The 21937-nt window shown below is 38.9% G+C and overlaps 1 protein-coding gene and 1 long non-coding RNA gene across 41 annotated transcripts in view; one reads left to right on the top strand and one right to left on the bottom strand.

Moving 5' to 3' along the window:
* The window catches only part of PLEKHA5 (pleckstrin homology domain containing A5), a 166412-nt gene that overhangs the window by 83299 nt on the left and 61176 nt on the right, over positions 1-21937 (bottom strand). For 5 of the 40 annotated variants that reach the window (XM_083699935.1, XM_083699938.1, XM_083699942.1 and 2 more), the window contains exon 1: positions 15226-15383. The exons of 28 other annotated variants lie outside the window; for them this stretch is intronic. Coding sequence is in view for 5 of the 12 variants with exons in the window: in XM_083699931.1 (XP_083556057.1) it covers positions 2944-2963 (20 nt within the window). In the remaining 7 variants the exon portion in view is untranslated. Of the gene's footprint in view, positions 1-2943; positions 3161-4114; positions 4256-15225; positions 15387-21937 lie in introns of those variants that run through there. 7 more of the 40 variants (XM_083699940.1, XM_083699934.1, XM_083699920.1 and 4 more) reach the window with 5 other exon arrangements.
* Positions 6311-9749, top strand: LOC310826378. Its single transcript, XR_014555806.1, has 2 exons — positions 6311-6404; positions 9270-9749. It is a non-coding gene; the product is annotated as an uncharacterized lncRNA (long non-coding RNA).

A 21937-nucleotide genomic window follows, 5' to 3' on the forward strand; every position in this document is an offset into this window, starting at 1 on the left:
TAACCTGAAGCACCACTTTAGCTAATGGGGCCTCCTACTGCCGCCGCGCTGCCAGAGCCCTGAAGCAAAGTTCTTAACCTGAAGCACTGTTTCTGGGTTAGCAGAGTGTGTAACCTGAAGCGTATGTAACCCAAGGTACAACTGTAATTGCATTTACATACCCTGAGATTCTTCAATAAAATAAACTTTTGAACCCATTTAGAGAATGCTTGGCTATATTGAATAAAATAGACCATTTCAAACATACCAGTGTTAAATAGCTCTGAATATACTGCTGCTAGTCAGTATGGACAATACTGATCAATACGGACCAAGGGGCTGACTTGATGTAGGACAGCTTCCTAGATTCGTAAGCGAGACATACTGCTTGCCCCTGAATTAGGAATGGAGAAATGTGCTCATTTACTTACACTGTTGCTTAAAAACAACAATGATCTACTCATGTAATACTTAAATGAACAAACAAGGACATCCTTGGCTTAATGTTCTTTATCACAGCTTGAATTCAAGTGATGTTTGAAAATTACATCTTTGATATCCTGACTTCTAAACATAATCAATAATTCAAGAAATATGCAAACAGAACTTGCAAAATAGGGCTTTTCTGCCTCTCCAGTCCCATGCCCTCCCCCCAAGAAAGCTGTTCCTAAAGGTGGAGGGGGTATAGAATGGTATGGGGTATGTTGTGAATGACTCTAACTGGAGGGGGCAACTGGTAGAAATTTGGGGGACCATCTTACATGAGCGGAAGTGCCTTACAAGGGAGTTCTATACCCCAGCCAACTTCTTATCCCCTTTCCAAAACCAAGCACCATGGCTCCCAAGCTGCTACAGAATTGCCCTTGTCCCTACAGAAACATTTCATCATCCATAGGAGTTAAGAATCACAAAGACCTGACCATTCTATGGAAAACGTTTGCATTAGAAGCCTTACTGGGCTAGGCTAAAACAATCCATACATTCAATTATAATACTAAGCATGAAGCAAGATATTCCAAGAAGCCAAAGAAAGTGGTCTGGACAACAAATGACTTAATCACAATGTATTTAAAAAATAAATAAATTACAGAATTTCATGATGTTCCCGCTACAGAATATCTTTCAGTATTCTGGGTGGTATTAAAAAAATCTTAGTCTGAACAGACCCATTTAAGTCTGCTCTTCGATTTAGTTGAATAGCATCCTCAGAGTTTACAGTACCAAAAACAAAAACAAAAAAAGTGTTATTGTACCAAATAGCAACTTAGGTCTTGGTGGACTTTGGAGAGATCTCCTTGATTACAGTATAGTCTTGTATGTTATCTGTATTGTGTGACAATGTGTTTTCCTTCCATTCATGGTAGCCTGAATGCTCTTAATTGTGAATAATAAAAAGACAGTCAAGATGTTTGTAACAGTTCTTGTTTATTACATGCTGCAAAATGAAGTAAAAGCATTTTTAGAAAATAATGACTCTATTCTAGCTTTGAAAGCAAAGAGCTGCTTGGTACAAAAATAGACTAAATCAATCCATCTGAATTCCAGGCACAGCCTCTCCCCTGCCAGAAATAGATATCTATCATTTGCCGAGATTAGGGGCTTTACACTACAGGAACCCCAGAAAAGTTGGATTAGATAGGCTTAATATTATATATATCCATGAAGTCCTAACATCCTTATTATAATAAATTCAAGGATTCACTATACTGTAGGTGATATCTATTTATATGTTCATAAATAATTGTAGAACTTTGTCTGCACAAAAACCAGATTTGACATGGTAGGATTTTGAATAAACAACTGCTCTGGTGATTATAATTAAAAGCTACCTCTCTCAGAACGATTTTTCTCGCTAGTAAAAAATGCAATGTTTCTGATCTTTTCAGTGATACTAGGGAGGGAAGAGAGCAGTTTATAAATGGAACGCAAGTTCATACATGCAATTCTGATCTTTAATGCCCACAAATCAGACCATTGTGTGTGGGCATTTCCCATTCAAAAGTACATATTCAATTTCCATGAGAAGTATTTTTCTTGCATCACAACCTCTAGATAGGTAAAAAAAGAAGTTATTTAACATTAATGATTGCTATGCTAATTGCTTCAGGCAAGTGATAAAACACTAGCACTGCAGCTCAAAAACGAAGCTTAAATTTTTAGAAAGAGATTCTAAACACATGCACAATTTTAAAAATAAGTAAGAGAGAGAAACCAAAGCCTCTCTAGATGTTGTAAAAATAAACAAGCATCTGTTATGGATGACATAAGCTCCTCAGTTAGATGGATGGGGGCTGATGGAAGATCTTCTGAAGAGTCTTAACATCCCCAACTTCCACAGTTGTATTGATTCTATGCCTTCACTTAGAACAAATATCATTTTCTTCACTACTTAAATGGAGGAAGATATGCCCTGCTTTTCAAGTAACATTCACAGAATCAATTTCAACAACAGTTTCACAATGCATATTGCCAAAACAGAATTCCCTGCCTTTTCCATTTGAATTCTTCAATGCAGATCAGCAGCCATGAACTGGACAATCTACAGAAAATGTTGAAGTCCCCATTAATAATTTCTATGGAACTTTTAAGTGTTTTATCACTTTTCTCTTCCTCAACCTTAAAACAGGACAAAGAAAGGAATCTGACGAGTTTGTTTTCAAAACTTGCTTATGTCTAAGCTATTTCAAAATTTTATTTATTTATATTACATGAGGCATGCAATTTATTCTCCAGCTTGCAATATTTTTAACAACCACAAAGCTGTGCTTTTTAAAAATAAAATCTTTCCTGTTATGCACAATTAATGATAATGGAAATTAGATGAGTAAAGCTTACCAAAAAACAACAACCCACATGCTTTTTCTCCAAATCTAATGTGAAGCAAATGTACTTTAACTGTGCATGTTTAAAACTGGCTTAGTTTACCAATTATCCACGTGTAAAAGAAAATACACAATCACTTACCAGCCTTCAGAGAAATTCATTCTTCATGAAAGCCTCAATGCAAACAGCACTTGGAAAAATACGAGGCACAACCCTTTTGTCTAGAAGCTGCTCCCCAATGAGCTGTGCACAGCCCTGCCACCAAGAAAAAGCATCCTGGCTCTGAGAGTTGCTAGCTAGAAAACCGATACAAGAGTGATGTCACACTGCTTCTGAAAAATACTGAACCTCAGAATCATCAGCACTGTTCTCTCAAGTAAAACACTGTTGTGTAACAAGAGGCATTCTGAACACGAACACACACACTTCACCCAAGACAAACATTCCCCATTTCCTTTTCCCAGCAAAGGCCCCAATTAATTTAGCTTAGACCCCATGAAACATCTATTCTAAACAGCAGATTAGTTTATTTTATTCACCCTCAAATGCTTGGATTTTAGCTCCAGTTACAGATAGGTAGCCGTGTTGGTCTGCCATAGTCAAAACAAAAAAATTACTTCCAGTAGCACCTTAAAGACCAACTAAGTCAGTTCTTGGTATGAGCTTTCGTGTGCATGCACACTTCTTAAGAGTTGTCAACAGGCTCATCACAGCTATCTGCCAATCACCCATTCCCACCACCCTTCTGAGTAATACCCCTCCCCACCTTCTCACTATATAGAAGGGTCTGGAAACTTCTGTTTCAGTGTATCTGAAGAAGTGTGCATGCACACGAAAGCTCATACCAAGAACTGACTTAGTTGGTCTTTAAGGTGCTACTGGAAGGAATTTTTTTGTTTGGATTTTAGCTGTAAGATCACTTAGAGAAAGTGGTGTTTTGGTATCCATGAATTAAAGCATCCCCAGAGTGATCCAGGTCTTATGCTTTACTCCTTAAAAACATGCTATTCCTTGCTTGCTTGGAGAAAATGAGAAACCGATTCCTGGTCTCTTAATGCTTATTTCCTCCTCAAAAACCTAAGCACTTAAAACTTAAATTTAGCAAGTTAGTAAATCTCCCAATACTATATTTGCTCTCACGTCAGCACTTCTGATCGGCTCAGTTTTTAATGGATTAGATCCAATATACTTCCAACAGATCTGTTTTTATAGTCTGTTCTTAAAATTTGCTTCTGAAGAACAGGCACGCATAATCACAACTTTTACAGGTGACCAAGATTTAAAAGGGATAAAGAATGAAAAACCATCTCACCCTATGATGACAGAATAGTATATTTGTCAAGCAACTTTGACTAAACAACATTTGTCCCAAGTGTTTGTTATTGCAAAAGAAAAGAAAAAACTTCATTTCCACGACTGCTGGCAGTTCACCCTGCTTTACTGTTTTGAAGACAGAAATTCCATTGTGCAAGGAAAGAAATATGCATTCTTATCAACATGTTCTAGCCTTTGTAAGCCTATTTTGTTACTTTCAAGGAACGGCAGAAACACACTGGGGAAGAAAAGCTTTTGTAACAAAGAAATGGCAAGCGACAAGAAGCACAAATGAGACTGTGCTGTCTATAAACATGAACACAAAAACACTTACACACCCTCACATAATGAAAGCCTCAATCAGGACTGGAGCAGAACACAATCAGCTTCTTTACCAGTTAAGGGAATCATGGGCAAGTTGAAATATTATGTGCTCTCTGCTGTGTCTGGTGCAAATCTTCCCAGCTAAGGAGAACATTGGCACAAGCCTTGGCATAAGAAGAGCCCCAATGGATGAGGCCAATGGCCCATCTAGTCCAGCATCCTATTCCCACCATGGCCAATCAGATGCCTGTGGGAAACCCATAAGCAGGACCCAAGCACAAAACCACTTGCCCTTCCTGCAGTTTCCAGCAACTGGTACCCAGATGCAATGCTGCTGCCAACTGCCCATGGCTAATGCCTACCAGTGTTTGATCTTAAGCAGAATTTGAAACTAGCTTGGGACAAGGAACATTATGTCAGCACTGGTCCTTTAAATCCATCACTACAAAACAAAAAGATAGAAAGCACAGAATCAGGCCAGGGCAGCATTTCTCAAACTTTATTAAAGCACAACTTGATTTATTAACACAGTGGTTCTCAAAGGGTGTGGCGTGCCATACAGTTGTGTCAGGAGAGGATGGCAAGTGTGGTGGGAAGATTCAATGACAATCTAATAAACATTTCAATACAGTATCAAAATATTTCTACAGCCAGAAGCAGCATCCACACCTCTCTTCAAGAGCACTGGCTATTCTTCTACAGTTCTCCACAACTATTTTGTTGTGAACAGGGATTTTCAACTCTGAAAAATATGATCAGAAAAGAGAAAGGCTTCTTTGTGTTGATGAGGAGATGAGAGTTTGTCTCAAATCAGACCTAATATACATGAGATTACCCAGCAAAAGGAAGCTCACATCTCTCATTGAGTTTGCATACATACTTAAGGTACATATGTAAGAGGCTCATTTATAATTATATGTTCTTAGGTAGCTGCATTGTATTATACACAAAACTCTTAGTCTGTCCAAAATTATTTTTATTTAATTTATAGCCAAGCCATAGTGTGTCTTGCTGCTCTCACACAAGTACTGTCTTGTGACACTTTAAATAATAACAACATTATTATGGCATAAGCTTTTGAGGACTCAAATGCAAGCCATATTCATTAGATGCATGAAGTGAAAACTTGGCAGGTTAGAAGGGGGAGGGGGATTAAGGTGAGAGTTGAATGCAATGAGATGCAGAAATTACAGTCAGTGATAATTAGAGCTTCAATGTATGTTAAACTGGCACACCTTTACACTTTTGCAATAACAGACAGATGATAATTTACTCAGCACTATGGAGATGATTCTGCTAATACTTGTTAGTAGGGCAGGGAACCATTTGCAAGAAACAGCAACAGACAGTTACTGGCTACAGAACAGTTATTGTGTGCACAAGCACTCAACTGTTGTAAACAGCAAATCGCAACACAACACACATTTTTGTCATTTATCGACAACAGTACTACACAGGTACATCCCTATTGCAAATAACACGTGGTGTGTCTAATTATGATCCACGTATGTGGAGTTGGGGCAGAATTCAGGCAATGGAAGTGTCTTGGCAGCAGCACTTGCTGTTTGAGTTCTCCCCTCAACAAATCCAAACACACCATCATTGCTGCAGGCAGCAGTAATAATTAAATGCAGCAGCTGTAGGTTCCCCCTCCTTCTAAGGCTGGCGGTATTATTAGTGAGAGCAACCAGCAGAGCATAGGCTGGGATCACTTTCAGTTGGCAGAACAGCCCAGCTATGCCATCTGCCAACGCTGCAGGAAGCAGCTGAGCCCGGAGGTGGGGGGCAGCCTCATCATGTACCTGTGCAGGCAGCACCAGTCCCTCCTCCTTTAGGAAGAGGTGGAGTCAGAGAAGGAAGGGAAGAGGCATGCAAAGGAGAGCAAGAAGTCCTTCTCCCACTCTCAAGCGCCCTCCATCACTGAAGCAGCTTAGCTAGGCAACTCAGAAGGATTTGAGGATGAGGTAAGTATAGCTCCACCAGATGAACATTTCCAGTGCATGCTCTTCAAATCAAAACACTTTGCTTGTTGTTCTATATGAAGTATCAGTTAGGGGCACCTACCTAATGTCACAGAATCTGTGCCCACAAACACAACTACAGGAGAATAGAGCATCCCTTTAAGTCTGCCCCTCCCTCAAATCAATTTAAAGGGGCTTGACACAAAACCCCTAGGACTTAGTTGTCTGAAATTTGGTATCTTAACACAGGGCACCTCTCACACGTTTTTTCACACCAGTTTCACACAAGTGTTTCCTTTAAAAACAACAAAAAAAACCCACTAGGGAAGATTTAAGCCCCCTTTTTTACCCACCTCAAAGCTGTAAAGGCTGCCCTTTTAGGCAAAGAGAGCTAAAATTCACTGGTAATTTGTGGTAAACAAAAGAGGGGGCGGGGAAAACCCCCTCAAATGCACACTTCATGAAAGGAAAAGAGGTTAGGAAAGAACAGTGAGGCCAGTGGCAACATTAAAAGGTGGCTGAACTCCTGCAAGAGCCCTCTGCAGCAGTGCTTCCAGGAGAAAGGGAAGGGAAGTGGGAGTCAGTTTAAGATTACATGAAATCACATGAGAGGCCCTGAAAGTCAGTACTGTATAGAGGAAGAAAGAAGATTGTTTTAAGTAACCAAAAGTCTTAAGCAAGGAATGCAGAGAGTATCTCCAGCAGTGCTTGGAGCTAGAGGCAGGAAGTTGAAATTGAAGTCACTTTCAGAAGTACCTCAGGAAGCAACAAGTTCCTGCCTCGAGCCAATGAGCAGAGCTAATCGCACCTGAGTCCAAGAGCCCAGCATAGGAGATTAGGTTTTTAAACAATAATGCCAGCAACAGCTATGCCAGCAACAGCAAATCATTCACTACTTTTAGTTCCACACACCCTAAAGGCTTGGATGTGAGGGGGAGAGAGGGAGACCCTTTTTCAGAACCATTAGCATCTTCTGCTCCCTCTTGTGGTGAAAATATTTCATCTCTTGCCAGCTTTCAGGAAATAATGCAATGCAATTAATGTATTTTGTTATTCGACAGTTACAGTCCTTAGAAGTGATTACAGAACAAAAAAAAAAAACTATTCTGAGAATCTTGAAAAAGCAAACTTTGATCATACATGCTTTCCTCCAACATTCAGCCCACTATGACAATGGAACTAATCACACGTGGATGGATTGAGTTGAACTTGGCTAGACAATTCTGACAAAAAAGAAAAGAAAAAGAAAACTGTCCCAAGAATTTTGCAGAATTGTCAGAAAATTTTGAGAAGTAAATTTAGGCATATTATATGATTACTTCAAAACACACTGCAAGAGGAGTATAATGTGAATAGGAATAAAGTTCTTGTACACCAATGTAGAAACACCAAAGAGATTTGTAACATTCTTAGAATCATAGAATTGTTGAGTTGGAAGGAACCTACCCCGAGGGTCATCTAGGCCAACTCCCTGCAATGCAGGGATCTGAACACACAGTCTTCCATCCAATTTGAAACTATATTGGACCATGCATAGCTTTGCAAATGTGCTAGCAGTTTTATTCACTGCAGAATTCCTTATAGTCATAATAATTGAGCATGGTGGTAGAAACACTCTAGGTGGAAGTATTAAGAAAATAGCAGCTGGTGTGCTTATAATGTGCTGGGGTAAAAGTTAGTGTTATGGTAAAAATATTGCTCAAGTAGTAGACAGCAGAAATAGGCTTCAAGATAATTTCACTGCATTAGATGTGGATTTGGTGGGACAGAATAAGCAGCATGATGAAAAAACAGATTCATCCACTTGGTTATAATACAACTCCCATCAATTAAAACAAGACAGAATTCACATAGAATCTTAAAATTAACTTTTCTGCGAGATGGCCTATCATGCTTGGAACCAGCAGATACATTCGTGTGTGTGCCCCCCCCCCCCCAAGTTACAGAGATACCTCTGGTTACAAACTTAACAGTAGGAGCCAGGAGCAAACAGGCTGCAGCAGAATCTAATCTATTACAGTGGTACCTCTGGTTTAGAACTTAATTCGTTTCAGAGGTCCATTCTTAACCTGAAACTGTTCTTAACCTGAGGTACCACTTTAGCTAATGGGGCCTCCTGATGCCGCCGCTGTGCAATTTCTGTTCTCATCCTGCGGCAAAGTTCTTAACCCAAGGTACTACTTCCGGGTTAGTGAAGTCTGTAACCCGAGGCATTCATAACCTGAGGTACCACTGTATTCATAATAAAAACTGTACTTTCCTACACAAGTACTGTGTACTGCCAAGTAGGACTTAGCCAACTTTGAGGCTATCATCAGCTCTTTAATACCCAAGAATAGGATTCCATTGGGAATTGTTACTGAAGTAAGGGGAAATGCATTCTGGAAAATCCAAAGATCATTTTTAAAGGATGATAACATGTCCTAGAGCTATTTAAAGCTACAGGTAAAATATGGAATGTGATGCTCCTCAAAGCATTTTGAAAATTCAACATAGGTTTGCCATAGAAGCAACCTACTCCCAAAGCTCTCTGCAGAACCTTGAATCAAATTTTCCTTTCAACATAAAAGCATAGGGGAAACGTCCTTTCCTTTCTCTCCCGCGCTTTCTCCTTACTCTAGTTCCAATCCATCACAGAGGCACAATATTAAGTAACAGACAAAAACAGCAAAGGAGCAGGTGCCAAGTAACACAAACGTCAATACCAGCTCTGAAGGGAAAAGTCCTTGTCAAACTGGCAACTTGAAGAGTGAGTGAAGGATTGATGAAGAGTATTTTTTGACATTCTCAGCCAAACCGTGCAAAAAGCTCTCCTAATGGAGTGGGATGACAGTCAGCTTTGACCTGATTCTTTATTTTTACTTATAGATTTCGCCACTCTTTTTGCTTCCTCGCTTTTTACTGAGGGGAGAAGAATGTACTTGCATATACTTAAGACAGAGGGCTTCGGTTCACTGCCACACCATTACAAGGCCATACCAGGATGAATGTATGAAATGGGGTTTCAGCCACTAAACTGGGGACTGGAATAAAGACACACAGGACAATCACAAAAGGGAATTTCAGGAATAGCATGGTATGTACTGTGCCGAATTCTGTAAACACCTGGAGGCCCTCAGTAGAATAAAACATAATTTGTGTAAAAATATTTAGTGGGTTGCTTCTAAGTATTGATCTCACACTCCTAGCACTTGTTTCTGTGCTTTCACAACAGCTGTATTTTATTCTGCTGAGGACCTCTTTCACCCAAGGATTCCTTGAGTTTAATTCATTGCAATCCATAGTTAATTGGTTTGTGATAAGATACTGTAACATTTTACGTGATACCAATAAAGATGGATACATTTATGATTTGTATTTCTCTTTCGTGCAATAGAGCTTTATACTGTAGACCAGGGGTCCTCAAACTTTTTCAGCAGGGGGCTGGTCCACTGTCCCTCAGACCTTGTGGGGGGCCGGACTATATTTGGGGCGGGGGGGATGAATGAGGGATGATGAGCAGCATGCAAAAGGGCTCTGGAGAAGGGCTGCTTTAAATGGCGGCCATTCGAGAGAGGCGCTCAGCCAACTGCAGCTCCTGTGTCTTGCGAGTGGCAGGGGCTGGCGGCAGCGGGGGGACAATGAGTGGCACGGGAAAGGGCTCTGGAGAGGGGCTGGTACCAACAAAGCCAAACCCCCTTCCTCCTCTAGGCAGGATGGGGAGAAGCCAGAAGGAGGGAGGGAGGGGGTGGCGCTGCCACCGCCGTGTGAGGGAGAAGGAGGGAAAGAGCATGCATGCTGGCGATCCACACGGCGATTCTTGGACTGTCCACAGGCCAGATTCAGAAGGCAATTGGGCCTGATCCATCTCATAGACCTTAGTTTACCGACCCATGCTGTAGACAAACATATTATTTGGAGCTATTACTGCTTTTGTATTTTTGTAATTGTGTCTATCCCTCATCCTCATCCCTTTTGACTAATTGTTGATCGTGAAAATGGTTACAAAGGCTGTAGCAGCCAGAATGCAACTTCAAAGCTGAATATTCCAATCTAAGTGCCAACAAAGCATGTTCTAGAACTGTAAAAGAAAGTCCACCGAGCATCTGCTATGAGAACATTCCAACTTGATCTAAGGTGGACCTTCTGATTTAATTCAGTGGAGCCGCAATATAAGCTTATTTAGATTTACAGCACAGATACCCACTAAAAGGACAAAGTAATAGCTGGTAGCAGAAGAAGCTTATCTTCTAAGTGGACTAGCCCCTATTTGCAATCTGCCGATTTCAATAAATGTTTCGGTTCAGTTGGGAAGAACACAGGCATTTGTTCTCAATGCTGAAGATAATTTTTTTCCTAATCGTAACAACACATGCTGACATTTGAAGAAAAATAAGAATATTACTTCTTAAAAACAGTCATGTTCAAGAATTAGAATACCATTAGAGACTCCAGCTCCCTCTCCATCACCACTAGCAGTCTTCCCAGCTGCCTTATCAAAGGGATGTATAATTTGTTTGGTTCTGCCAAATAAACTGTCAAGTGTGCTTTAATCTCTTTGCTTAATATTCTGAATAGCTTCTCTCTGTGATGGAGGTAATCAAAGTGGTACCAGAGTATACCCTGCTTTCACAAATGAAAGAAAATCAGAAGCATGCATGAAGCTCTCCTTTTTCAGTTTTTGAAGAGGGACACAAGGCTCTTGGCTCTTTTGCGCATGTGTGCAAGGCTCCAATAAGGGCAAAGTTCTTAACCTGAGGTACTATTTCTTGGTTAGCGGAGTCTGTAACCCGAAGAGTCTGTAACCTGAAGCATGTGTAACCTGAGGTACCACTGTACAATATTTGCTATTACGATAAAAATCCTGGAATCAGAGTTCTTTTTCTGTGTTTCTTCTCAACCTGAGCCTTACTGAGATAAGACCAATTAAAATCAATACCAATACCAATCCAGGAAGCCTACTCTGTACCATGGGAGTTGTAAAACAGCTATTTTTATAAACTGAGCATTCGGGCAGAAAGCAGATAATTGCACAATTGGCCAGGTGCATTAAGAAGAGGTTTTCTTACTTCCTTTGAAGCATTTAAGTATTTGCCACTGCCAAAAGCAAGATATCCGATTTGATGAATAAATGGGTTGATTCAGAATGACATCTCTTATCTTGCTAATCTAGACACAGTCACTTTAATTGCACTCCATCATTATGTTTTCTACTGATAGTGTCCTCAGTACAACAGTGAACAGAGAAAATACCTTGCCCAAGGAACACAGCACAATTCCAGTGGAAGCAAAAGACATTTTCATTGTGATTTATATTAATATACTTAACCTACTCCAACTATTGATATCCAGATAATGTGATTCCTAGAATCAACATACAGGATTATTTCAACAAGAATCCATGTGTTATGCTTAAGCATCCTAAGTTTAGTCTAATCAATCCATTTACAGGGTGGCATACTACCATGTGCATATCTATCAAACCCATGTGTTTCATGAGGGATGAACCCATGTATTTCATGAGTGATGGAAATTTCTATGTGCTTTAAAAATACACACTCCTGGTGGTCTTTTTCTTCTCAATGTATCCAGCTTTTCCTTAGTAGCAATGAGTTTATACTAAGCTTCTCAGTACTGTATCAGCTATACTGTATACACATTTTAAAGGCCCCAAAGAAAATACGACCCTTTGGCATATTAGAGACCTGTTTTAGCATCTTCCACAAATCTACTCTGGTACCTAATTTCTCCCCTTTCTGTACACTACAACAGTAAGCAGCATATTAAGGTAAGGAGTAAAATACTTTTATCCCAAAAAAAAAAAAAAAAAAATCCTTCCAGTAGCACCTTAAAGACCAACTAAGTCAGTTCTTGGTATGAGCTTTCGTGTGCATGCACACTTCTTCAGATACACACCAGTAAGCAGTTATGCTTTTGGAATTATTCTTTTTATTCTTAAGAAATCTTTTTGGAAACTGCATTCAGGCTTGTTTTTTAAAAAAACAAAACCCAATCAAGCAGTATATAATTTTTACAAAATAATAAATAAACCCAACTAAAACACTGATTGATTTCAGACAGAATCTAGTCTCCATACTGAATGCCACCACAAGGCATACCAAAACAGAAGGCAAAAGTATAATTTTCTATGTTCACATACCATTTTCCTTCCCTATCCTCCACCCTGCGATAACATCAAATCTCCTCTGAATACTCTGGAGTAGATTGGAAGGGTTCAGGAGCGGCAGGGGAGAAGGGGAAGTCCTGTCTCATCTGCTGATGCTACGCTGGACCTCATTCATAATAACCAAAGCCTATGTTATGGCATTACAGATGATCTTGAATGCTGTAAGAACACAGACACAAGCAATTCTTTGGGTGGGGGGGACTTGGTAAACATAATACAAATTCAAAGAGTATTTGATTGGGAGCGAAGAGAAGAGCCAATATTACACTGCAGTATTACCTTATATTAGGCCTTCCCCCTCCAACCAAAATTCCTCCAAGATGCCAGCATTGTAGAAAAATGCCTACTTCAGGTATGCCAGGTCTGCCAGGATTGATTCTTGTTTCTTATTAGACCCCTGTGATGTTTCACAACCTATCTTTGGAAATCCCCCTTGGTTTTGAAAGTAGCTTGTCATATGGCAAGGAGGGCTGCTGTTCAAAAGGCAGTACTGTCTAATTTGCTTGACAGCAGCTCTCCAAGGTCTGCCAGGTCTCTCCCAGGAACCATATTCTCTGAAATCTTTTTAGCTACCAAGGGATGAACCTGGGACCTTCTGCATGTAAAACATGTGTTTTCCACAGTGAAACTTTGTGTGTTTATTTCTTATTGCTCAAAATGAAAAACTGTTCCTGTTAGGCATGTCCTCAGATCCATAGGCAGTATGAAACCCTAGCCTTGTGTAGCAAAGATTTCAAACACCCTATAAATACATATTGTTCCAGATTTGTGTATTCTTGCTAGCCTTGCTGAAAACCCTACTGAACAAAAATCAGCAAGCCTCTCTTCACAGAATATATCTATTCATAACATCCTTCAACCCCTGCAGAGAGAGCTCTACATTAATCAGCAAGCAGCAGCGTGTGTGTTTCATATAGGTATTCGCACTGGAGAGCATGCTGTGTACGATACAATAAAAAAAATCAAATTGCTTGCAAAAGCATACATGATGAGCTTTCTAGAGTGAGCATTAGCCTCTTAAAAGGTACTCAAGCTTACCTCGTGTATTTTTACATGAAAGCATTCTGAACACTGGGCTATAAAATGTGTTAAATTTCCAAATATTAGTTATTATGCTGATGTAATTTGTAACATGTGAGTTTTCCAACATGAAACCAAGTCTAAAAATGGCATCACAGGTGTGGAAACAATCCTCTAGATTTTCACATTTTCTGAGTAAGCTGAACACATAACTGTTTATAGAGGAATTACTCAAAGAAATAGAGATAGATGTGGGCTTAGTCTTAGTGACTACTGTCTTGGCAAATCTTCTGTTATTGAAATTACTTTAAACACTGTGAGCCTTCATAAAAACATGTGACCATCACAATAATAAAGAATAGCACCATCTTTATAACTTGGTATGTACATGGTACCTACAGATACATTTATATTACCCATTTACATCATTTACTGCTTGCATGACAAGAATTTAAAATGAATTGAAAGGTGGAAACCCCACCTTTGCCTGAAAGCAATCTGTTTTGTACCTAATCCTTCCTCTCCTTTTTAAAATCTCTACAAAGTGCCTAGCTATCATCCCCAAATAAGATACAACGTTCAACTAGTGAGCCAAAATGCTTACATGCATGCAATCTTTTTATGTATACTTGTGTATGTTCACGGATCATTTTGCATCAGGCAACAGGTACCTGCCCTTAAAATTACAAGGTAACCATTCTTAAATCAGTTTATAATCTGATTGTTTAAAAAGAATTTTATTTTCAACAGTATCTATTTGATCAGTAGGCACAAACTATATGGTTCACCTTTAGCATTTTTATGTTTAAGTTAAACAGACAAGTCACTTCTGCAAAATGCAATGCAGAATATAGAATCTTGAACAGATGAGGGAATAATATGGCTATGAAAAATAATTAGACATGTTTAACAAAATGCTTGTCAAATAAATTATACTCATTTCAAAAGGTTACTCGAATCATTCAGTACAAATAGATGCAACATTACCTACCATTAATTTTACTTCATGTAAGTATATCCACACATACCTCCCACTGCACACAAACAATTTCTTAAAGTTTACTAAAATAAATTGCCTTCTGTTTCACATAGTGCATAATATCAAGATTAAACAAGTATATTAAAGTATAACAGAACTGTTTTTGCTAGGAACTATACAAACAATGAATGCTATACGATTCACTCTGTAATTGTTTCGAAAACATTGATCATCATGCCTTCGAAGAGCCTCAACAGGCAAAGAAACAGATTTAAACTACAACCAATACAGAACATGAAGAAATTTACACATCTGAAAGATATTACTAGGACAATTAAGCATGTGCAGCCCATAGAAGGGAAAATAAGCCTCATGTCAGTTTTTCATTCCTGCTATAGAATGGTCCCACTTCCTTTAAATCTTTTTTGTAAAGGGCATGCTACTTTACTTCACTCCACTGGTAATGGTCACACACAACAATTAAATGATATTCTTGCTACTGCCAATATAGAAGCTCAGTTTAGATGACAATAATAATCTGTTGTTATTCAACTGCGTAAAGAAATAAAGAGTATTTCTGGGGCTAGACTTGGAAGCAAAATAAAGCTATATTCCTGTGTTAGACACAAGGGAGAGGAAAACAGCCCATATTAACTCACCTAGAACAGCTTGTTGTTGAAATTGTGCTCTTGCTAAATTCAGGCTTATCTCCAACTTAAGTCTTCAGTTCTACTAATAAATCATGTACTCGCAAACATAACAGTGACAAAAGGACATGCTGTGCTCTTTTCCTTCTCACTTCGATGACTGTTTCACTGACGGAGCTCTGAGAGGCTGCAATCTCAGAGTAAATATTCAATATGAGCATGCTCTGTATCCACTTTGAAAAAACAGTCTGATGCTAGGCATCTCTGTGTGTGATGGCCTACTTTCAAAGCAACACAGGGCTGTAAATCAAATCTTTAAAAAATCACTAACTGCAATAAGCAAATCAGAACCACCATGAAGTATTGATTTTCTCCTCTCTCATGACCTCTCTATCCCCCTAGAATTAATTGGACCACGTGTGCAAGAGGCTGTTTGCAACACTTGGCTGTAACATATACCCAGACTTCAATACTCTTCTTTGATAGATGAGAATAACACTTAACTGGATCACCATTTGACCCTCAAATCTTAGCAGAATATTCTTTCAACTGTAAATTTTGCACCCAAAGGTTCATGTTAATATTCGTAAATCTAATCCACTTTAGTCTGGTACTATCTAGCATCCTTAGTTTGTTCTGTACACTGGTCTGTACCCCAGAATAATATGCTGTTTCACAATAGAATTAGAAAAGACCACACTCTAACACTGCACTTTGGAATTGTACTATTCATCACAGCTTAATTGACTTACAGATAGCTGGCAGGCCATGGAAAAACAGCAAACCAACTAAGATTTTTATTTAAGTTGTTTCAACACTGCACTTAAGTACTGCCATGGCTACTTAAGTTGTTTCTGTTTAAATCCAGTGAAACCAGATTTCACTGTTTTACTATCATTTCAAATAAAAAATAAATCCAATATAAAACAGACTCATTCCTCATCAAATGAGATAGGCAGTTCTCACTCACCTTTTCTGAACTCTTCCCACTAGGTCTGGGAAATGGACTTTGACTGTACTTTATTAGCTGTCTAAGCTTCTCCAGTCAGTGAGTGAGATTCAATGCAACTTTAGCACAAGAAGTTTAAGAGATGGTGTTGTGTAAGTGGTAGCACACAAGCTTAATAAGAGTATTTTGTAACGGTTGTTAATACTCTAATAGCAGCAGTAATTGCACTAGAGATTGTTTGTTCAACATCTTTGCAAGCGCAATATACCCTCTGGATTTGACAGTTGCACTACACTAAAACCAAGGTTCCTGCCAGCAGAATTACTGCTGAAATGAATTGCCATAACTGAATATCACCTATTGCTAACTGAACATTCCAATTATCGATCTACTTTTGTTGTTGAAACTACGAGAAGCTTCAAAAGAGCCAAATTAGCAAGAGAAGAACAAAGGTAACATTACGGTATTAACAAATTAAGGATGTGATAATGGGAAATACAAGGAATAAAAGTGCAAAGAATATGACATAAAACTTGATTAATCTAAGTAGTCAGAAATTTGATTCTTGTAAACTCTTTTCTCAAATATGTACCGTATAACATCTTATTAGAGAAGACAAAAGATAATAAAGATGCTGCTTCACTATAATGAGAAAGGGGGGAAATATTTGCAAAAGAACATACCTATAAAAAAATACGCCTACTGGTTAGGTGCAATAATATATTTCACAAAATAATAATTTTAACATCCTTGTTAAATAAAGAGATGTGAGGTTGCACACCTTCCAGTTCACTTACGTAAGTTTCACCTGTCTTCATCCATATTCTGGGCTACTACATGCATACTTTGCATGCTCCCCTCCCAACTCTCACAGTGAGTTGCCAGGAGGAGCAGCTGCCATTGAATCTTGGAGGGCAAAAGAACACCAGCCCACAGACAGCATCCATAGCATTGCTATGGAGACTGAGCACAAACTTCATCTCCCTCCTTCACCCCCTGCCAGAGCGATGGAGGAATGAAAGAAAACAGGGAGCTAAATCTATTACAATCCACCAAAAAGAACATAGCACAGCTAGATCCTGATTTTCTTTCCATCCTTCTCCTAGGAGAGATTGTTTTGATGAGGGGCGGGAGTGAGAAAACAAGCAGCAGAAGCATATCTCTCCAAATGGAACCCTACAATACAAAGCTCTATTCTCAATGGACCATTTCTCCCATTCCTGCTTTGAAGATGGAGAAGGTACCTGCAGGAACAGTCCTCATCAGTTGCCGTTTCCTGCTCCCACCTTAGAACAGGAGTGGAGTCTAAGAGCTGCTGTCATACAGAGCACCAAATCTTGGCGATGAGGAAGAGTGGAGTGCTCCTGGCAACCATGAGGTTTTGGTTGGCAATCAAGGTCAGACAAAATTTGTGTAACTTCACTTAGAAATATGTGGTACTCTGTGTTAATGAGTAAGCTACCAACAGCAGTTGAGATATGCATATAAATGTCTCTCTCTATATTACATATGGGTGGACAGATGGGTGGGCAAACATGTACAGACTTCAATGAATTCCAAGAATCCCTTGGTTCTTGGATTCAAAGTAGCTATAGAAAAAAACAAACCATTCCCTCTTGTCAATCTTTAATAAAAATGTATTTAACTTCTTCATAAGAATATAGGCATAGCATTACATGCAAACAAGGGATCCTAGTTTCAAACAAATCATGGTTATTTGCAAAACAAACCACCTTCAAACAAATTAGCTTGTTTAGCAACTAACCACTGCTTGTTTTAATCAGGACTCCTGGTTCACAAGTGACACTAAAGTGAGATTATTCACAATGATGTAAACTTGGCAGAAACTCAGTTCAACATTTCACTTGAGATTGCTGAGACTTGTCTACATAGAGCTAAACAAGGGTTTAGTATTACATGGGAACCAGTCCAGTGCTCATTAAAGACTTTCTTTCTTATTCTGGAGTCTAGACCAAAAGAGTTGAAGAAATCTCTGATAGTAGTTTCCCCTCTTCTTCCAGTATTTCCTTTACTCATGATCACAATCTCTTGAATAGAAATGTTTGTTTCTACCTGTATTGTTTTAAGCAGAGGAACAAGCCACACTTTTAAAAAGTAGCAGTTTTGAAAAAGTTTTGAAAAAGGTAATTTAAATAATCTAGGCATCAACAAAATGCTTACTACCCAATGAGGGAATTTCCCAAAGTCATCCCTGGCATTTCCTTATAAACTTGTACAAAATGATAGATGGGATTTTTATTGCACCATCTTCTTCAAAACATCAAGCTATCAGTCAGTGTGCACTATAGTAAAATGCATCTTGAACAAACCAATTCAAGGACTCAGATAACCACAACTAGAGTGGTGCAGAAATATTTATAGTAACACAGAGAAATGTAAGATCGTATCCCAATGAAGCCTGTATTTTATTTTTCTTATATCAACATATACAAAACATAGAACTAAACAAGCAGAAGTTATTTTGAACAAACATTCTAATTAGCTATCAATCTGGAAAAGGAAAATCATGCCTGGGGTCGCTAATATTGACTTAATTTAGTAGCACAAATAAGCACAAATTTGATTGCTAAGTCTTTTTGTAAAGAATGAACTACCAAAATCAATTTGTTCTTAATAGTTTCATTCTAGGTGTCTAGCAAATTTGCCACAAAGAAAACAATTAAGTTTACAACAATTCAATTTTCAATATTTTAGCATTAATCTCCAATGGAATATCTTTCAATCAAGAAGTACCACAATAAAACTTTATTACGAGCTTTAATGAGGTGTGGGTAACACTTGCTCCGTACAAAATTAGAAGGCAGAAGAGCAAATATTTTGGATGCTTGAGGTGGTGGTGTGGTTTTTTTTTATTCTAACAAGATCTGCCCTGTTTTCTAGGTAAGTGCATGCAATAATGCTTTTATCAACAGCTCTCACACATTTCTTTTGATCAGTGTATGAAGCATTTGAAGAGCAAAGATATTCTAACCTTAATATCAATGTGTCAAAATAAAACTAAATCATCTTACATAAATACAGAAGTATTTTTAAACAGGCAAAAAAGAAAAAAATGTATAGGCATAGTCTTTGCTTAAATTTGCGAGCAGAACTACAAAACTGTTTTGCGGTTATCAGTTGTTCAAGTGACAGGTGTCAAAATACTGAATCATAGAAATGTAGAGCTGGAAGGGACTCTGAGGGTCATCTAGTCCAACTTCCTGCAATGAAATAATCTCAACACATGGTTCCTTCATCCAAATTGACGCGGCCAGTCAGTCCCTTCTCCCTCCTGGTAGAAAAGCCTGCAGGAGCCGCGCGCTCCTTAAAGGGTGTAAGGCTCCTGTGGGCTTTTGTGGGAGGTGGGGAAATTGCCATAGCCGCGCACAGCCTCTCCGGCTGGGAAAGGCTGCACGCGGCTAAAGAAACCAAGACAGCTGGCTGTCTTGGCTTCCTCTTTAGCCTTGGCACAAGCCACGACAGCCAGCGGAGAGGCTGCGCACGGCTATTGCACAAGCCAAGACAGCCAGCGTAATGGATCCTGCTGGCTGTCTTGGCTTCTTTGCTCTTTGGGGCTGGGGGGGGGGAACCCGGGCTTCCCCCAGCAGCCCCGAGAAGCTCTGAGCTGCTCTTTGGGGCGGCGTGGGGGGGGGGATAAATTTTTTTTCTTGATTTCCCTCTCTAAAAACTAGGTGCGCCTTATGGAGCGAAAAATACGGTATATTTTGTGATGATGACCCTAAACCAAGTTCCAAATCTAGATTTCCAAAACCCAATTTTAAAAACAATGATTTGGAGGTTGGCATATACCACAGTGTGCCCGATACTGGTCTGAAACTATGGTTAGTAAAAACCAGAAACAAGGGAGCCTACCAGGCTCTAGGATGTTCTTACATGGGCTCTGGGAGCCTCTCACGAGATATCAAAGGCTCATCTGAATTCCTACAAGATCTCGTGAAAGCCTTGCAGAGCCCAGTAAGCAAGTCTGAGAGCTTAAAAGCTCATTCTGTACCAGGAAAATCCTGAACAAAAAGAGCTTTTGAGCTCTTCATTTCCTATGCGTTTAATTTGTGTGACTTCCTCCAGCTGGCCTTCAAAGTTGAAGTTGAAATCGCACTTGTTAAACAAGTGTAAGTTGTAAGTTACAAAAGGCACACTCCTAGCTTGAGAATATTGTCAGTCAACAGGAGCACTTGCACAGTATAGTGCCACATATTAGAAAAGAAACAAAACCTGTGTATATGGTTTCTACAGAATAAGAAGTACTACCATTCATTACAAGTAATGGGCCAAATGTAAACTGTTATCTCGTTTTACTATTTGCTCATCTACTATTATTTAAAGAAAGTTCTCTCCCTGTCTTATTTAACAGCAACAGCAAAGTTGACCTGGATCTGGGAATTTTTTAAAGATGAAATCTAATAACCATGTCTAATTTCAGGTTTCAATTATCAGACAAAAATTATAGTCCAATTCTCTCAGCTGTGTTACTGCATCTTAAAAAGCCTATTAGTAACTTCACACAAAATACTGCATTTACCTGACTTTCACACAAGTTGTTGGCAAGAAAGTTCTATGTAAACTAATCTTACATAAAACATGCAAATATATTATGACCTAATTATGACTGGGAAATTATTCATATTTTATCAAGGAGCAGTAATCACCGCAACTACTCTTTGATCACAGTGCAATATTGTCAGGTATTTCACAAAATTAAGTACTCGAGTGGCACCATCTACTCACCAAGGGGAGGCATCTGCTTTATGAATGCAGGACATCAGCAATCAGGCACACATCCTGACCTCCTCTTAATGCCATACCAAACTTCACACAAAGGAGACACAGTCAAACAGGTTGGCTCTGTTCATGCAAGAGGGCTTTATAATTCTTGGGGAAGGGAGGGAACACAGCACATTAATTTTGATTGCCTAATGCAACCCAACAAATTTAAATGGCTCAAACACTGCTTATCTCCCATTCTGGCAGCTTCCTGTTCACAACCATGTAAATTTTCATTTTGCTTTTGGCTGTGGACAATTGCCTAGTTAATATAAATGTTTTAAGGCATTATAGTTTCTTTATAGTCCTCATGGGTTCCTATCTGGGCATTCCTGAATAACTGGGCTATTTCAATGAAAGTATTACTCAATGAAAGTATTACTTAAAATATTAAATTAAAACATTAAACAAGCATATATCCTACTCCCACAAATTGTGTAACATTTTACAAAACACTGACAAGTATTTAGCCATTTCTGAACTGTCCTGTAGCCAGCTGAACAGAGAACATTAGCTTTCTAAAACATTTATTGGAATCTACAACACTTTGATTTTAACCATTTGGAACTGCATGAAAATATGTTCTCGAATGTATAAAATTTTGCCAGCTCTATTGCAACATACAGTAACGTTATAGAATTCTGTTGTAATATAGAGTAATGTTACAGAAACATAGCCATTTCTTTGTGCCAGATCCAAGAATAATTAGAGCACATATATGGGGTGTTTTTTTTAAAGGGAATCTTTAATGAGTTAATGATGTCTCTTGAAAAAGGTGCTCTAAATCCACCACACACTACGGGAATCCACTGTGCATTCGACTGCAACTTTAGATTTGATTAACATAATCTACTAAAGCTGCCCTCTTGTGTTTTAAAGTGAATCAAGCACGTAATGGTGCATTAGTCAGGAAATACAGTGGTACCTCAGGTTAAGTACAGTACTTAATTCGTTCCGGAGGTCCGTTCTTAACCTGAAACTGTTCTTAACCTG

The sequence above is a fragment of the Podarcis gaigeae genome (assembly GCF_964106915.1).
Source record: "Podarcis gaigeae genome assembly, chromosome: 10".
Lineage (NCBI taxonomy): Eukaryota > Metazoa > Chordata > Lepidosauria > Squamata > Lacertidae > Podarcis > Podarcis gaigeae.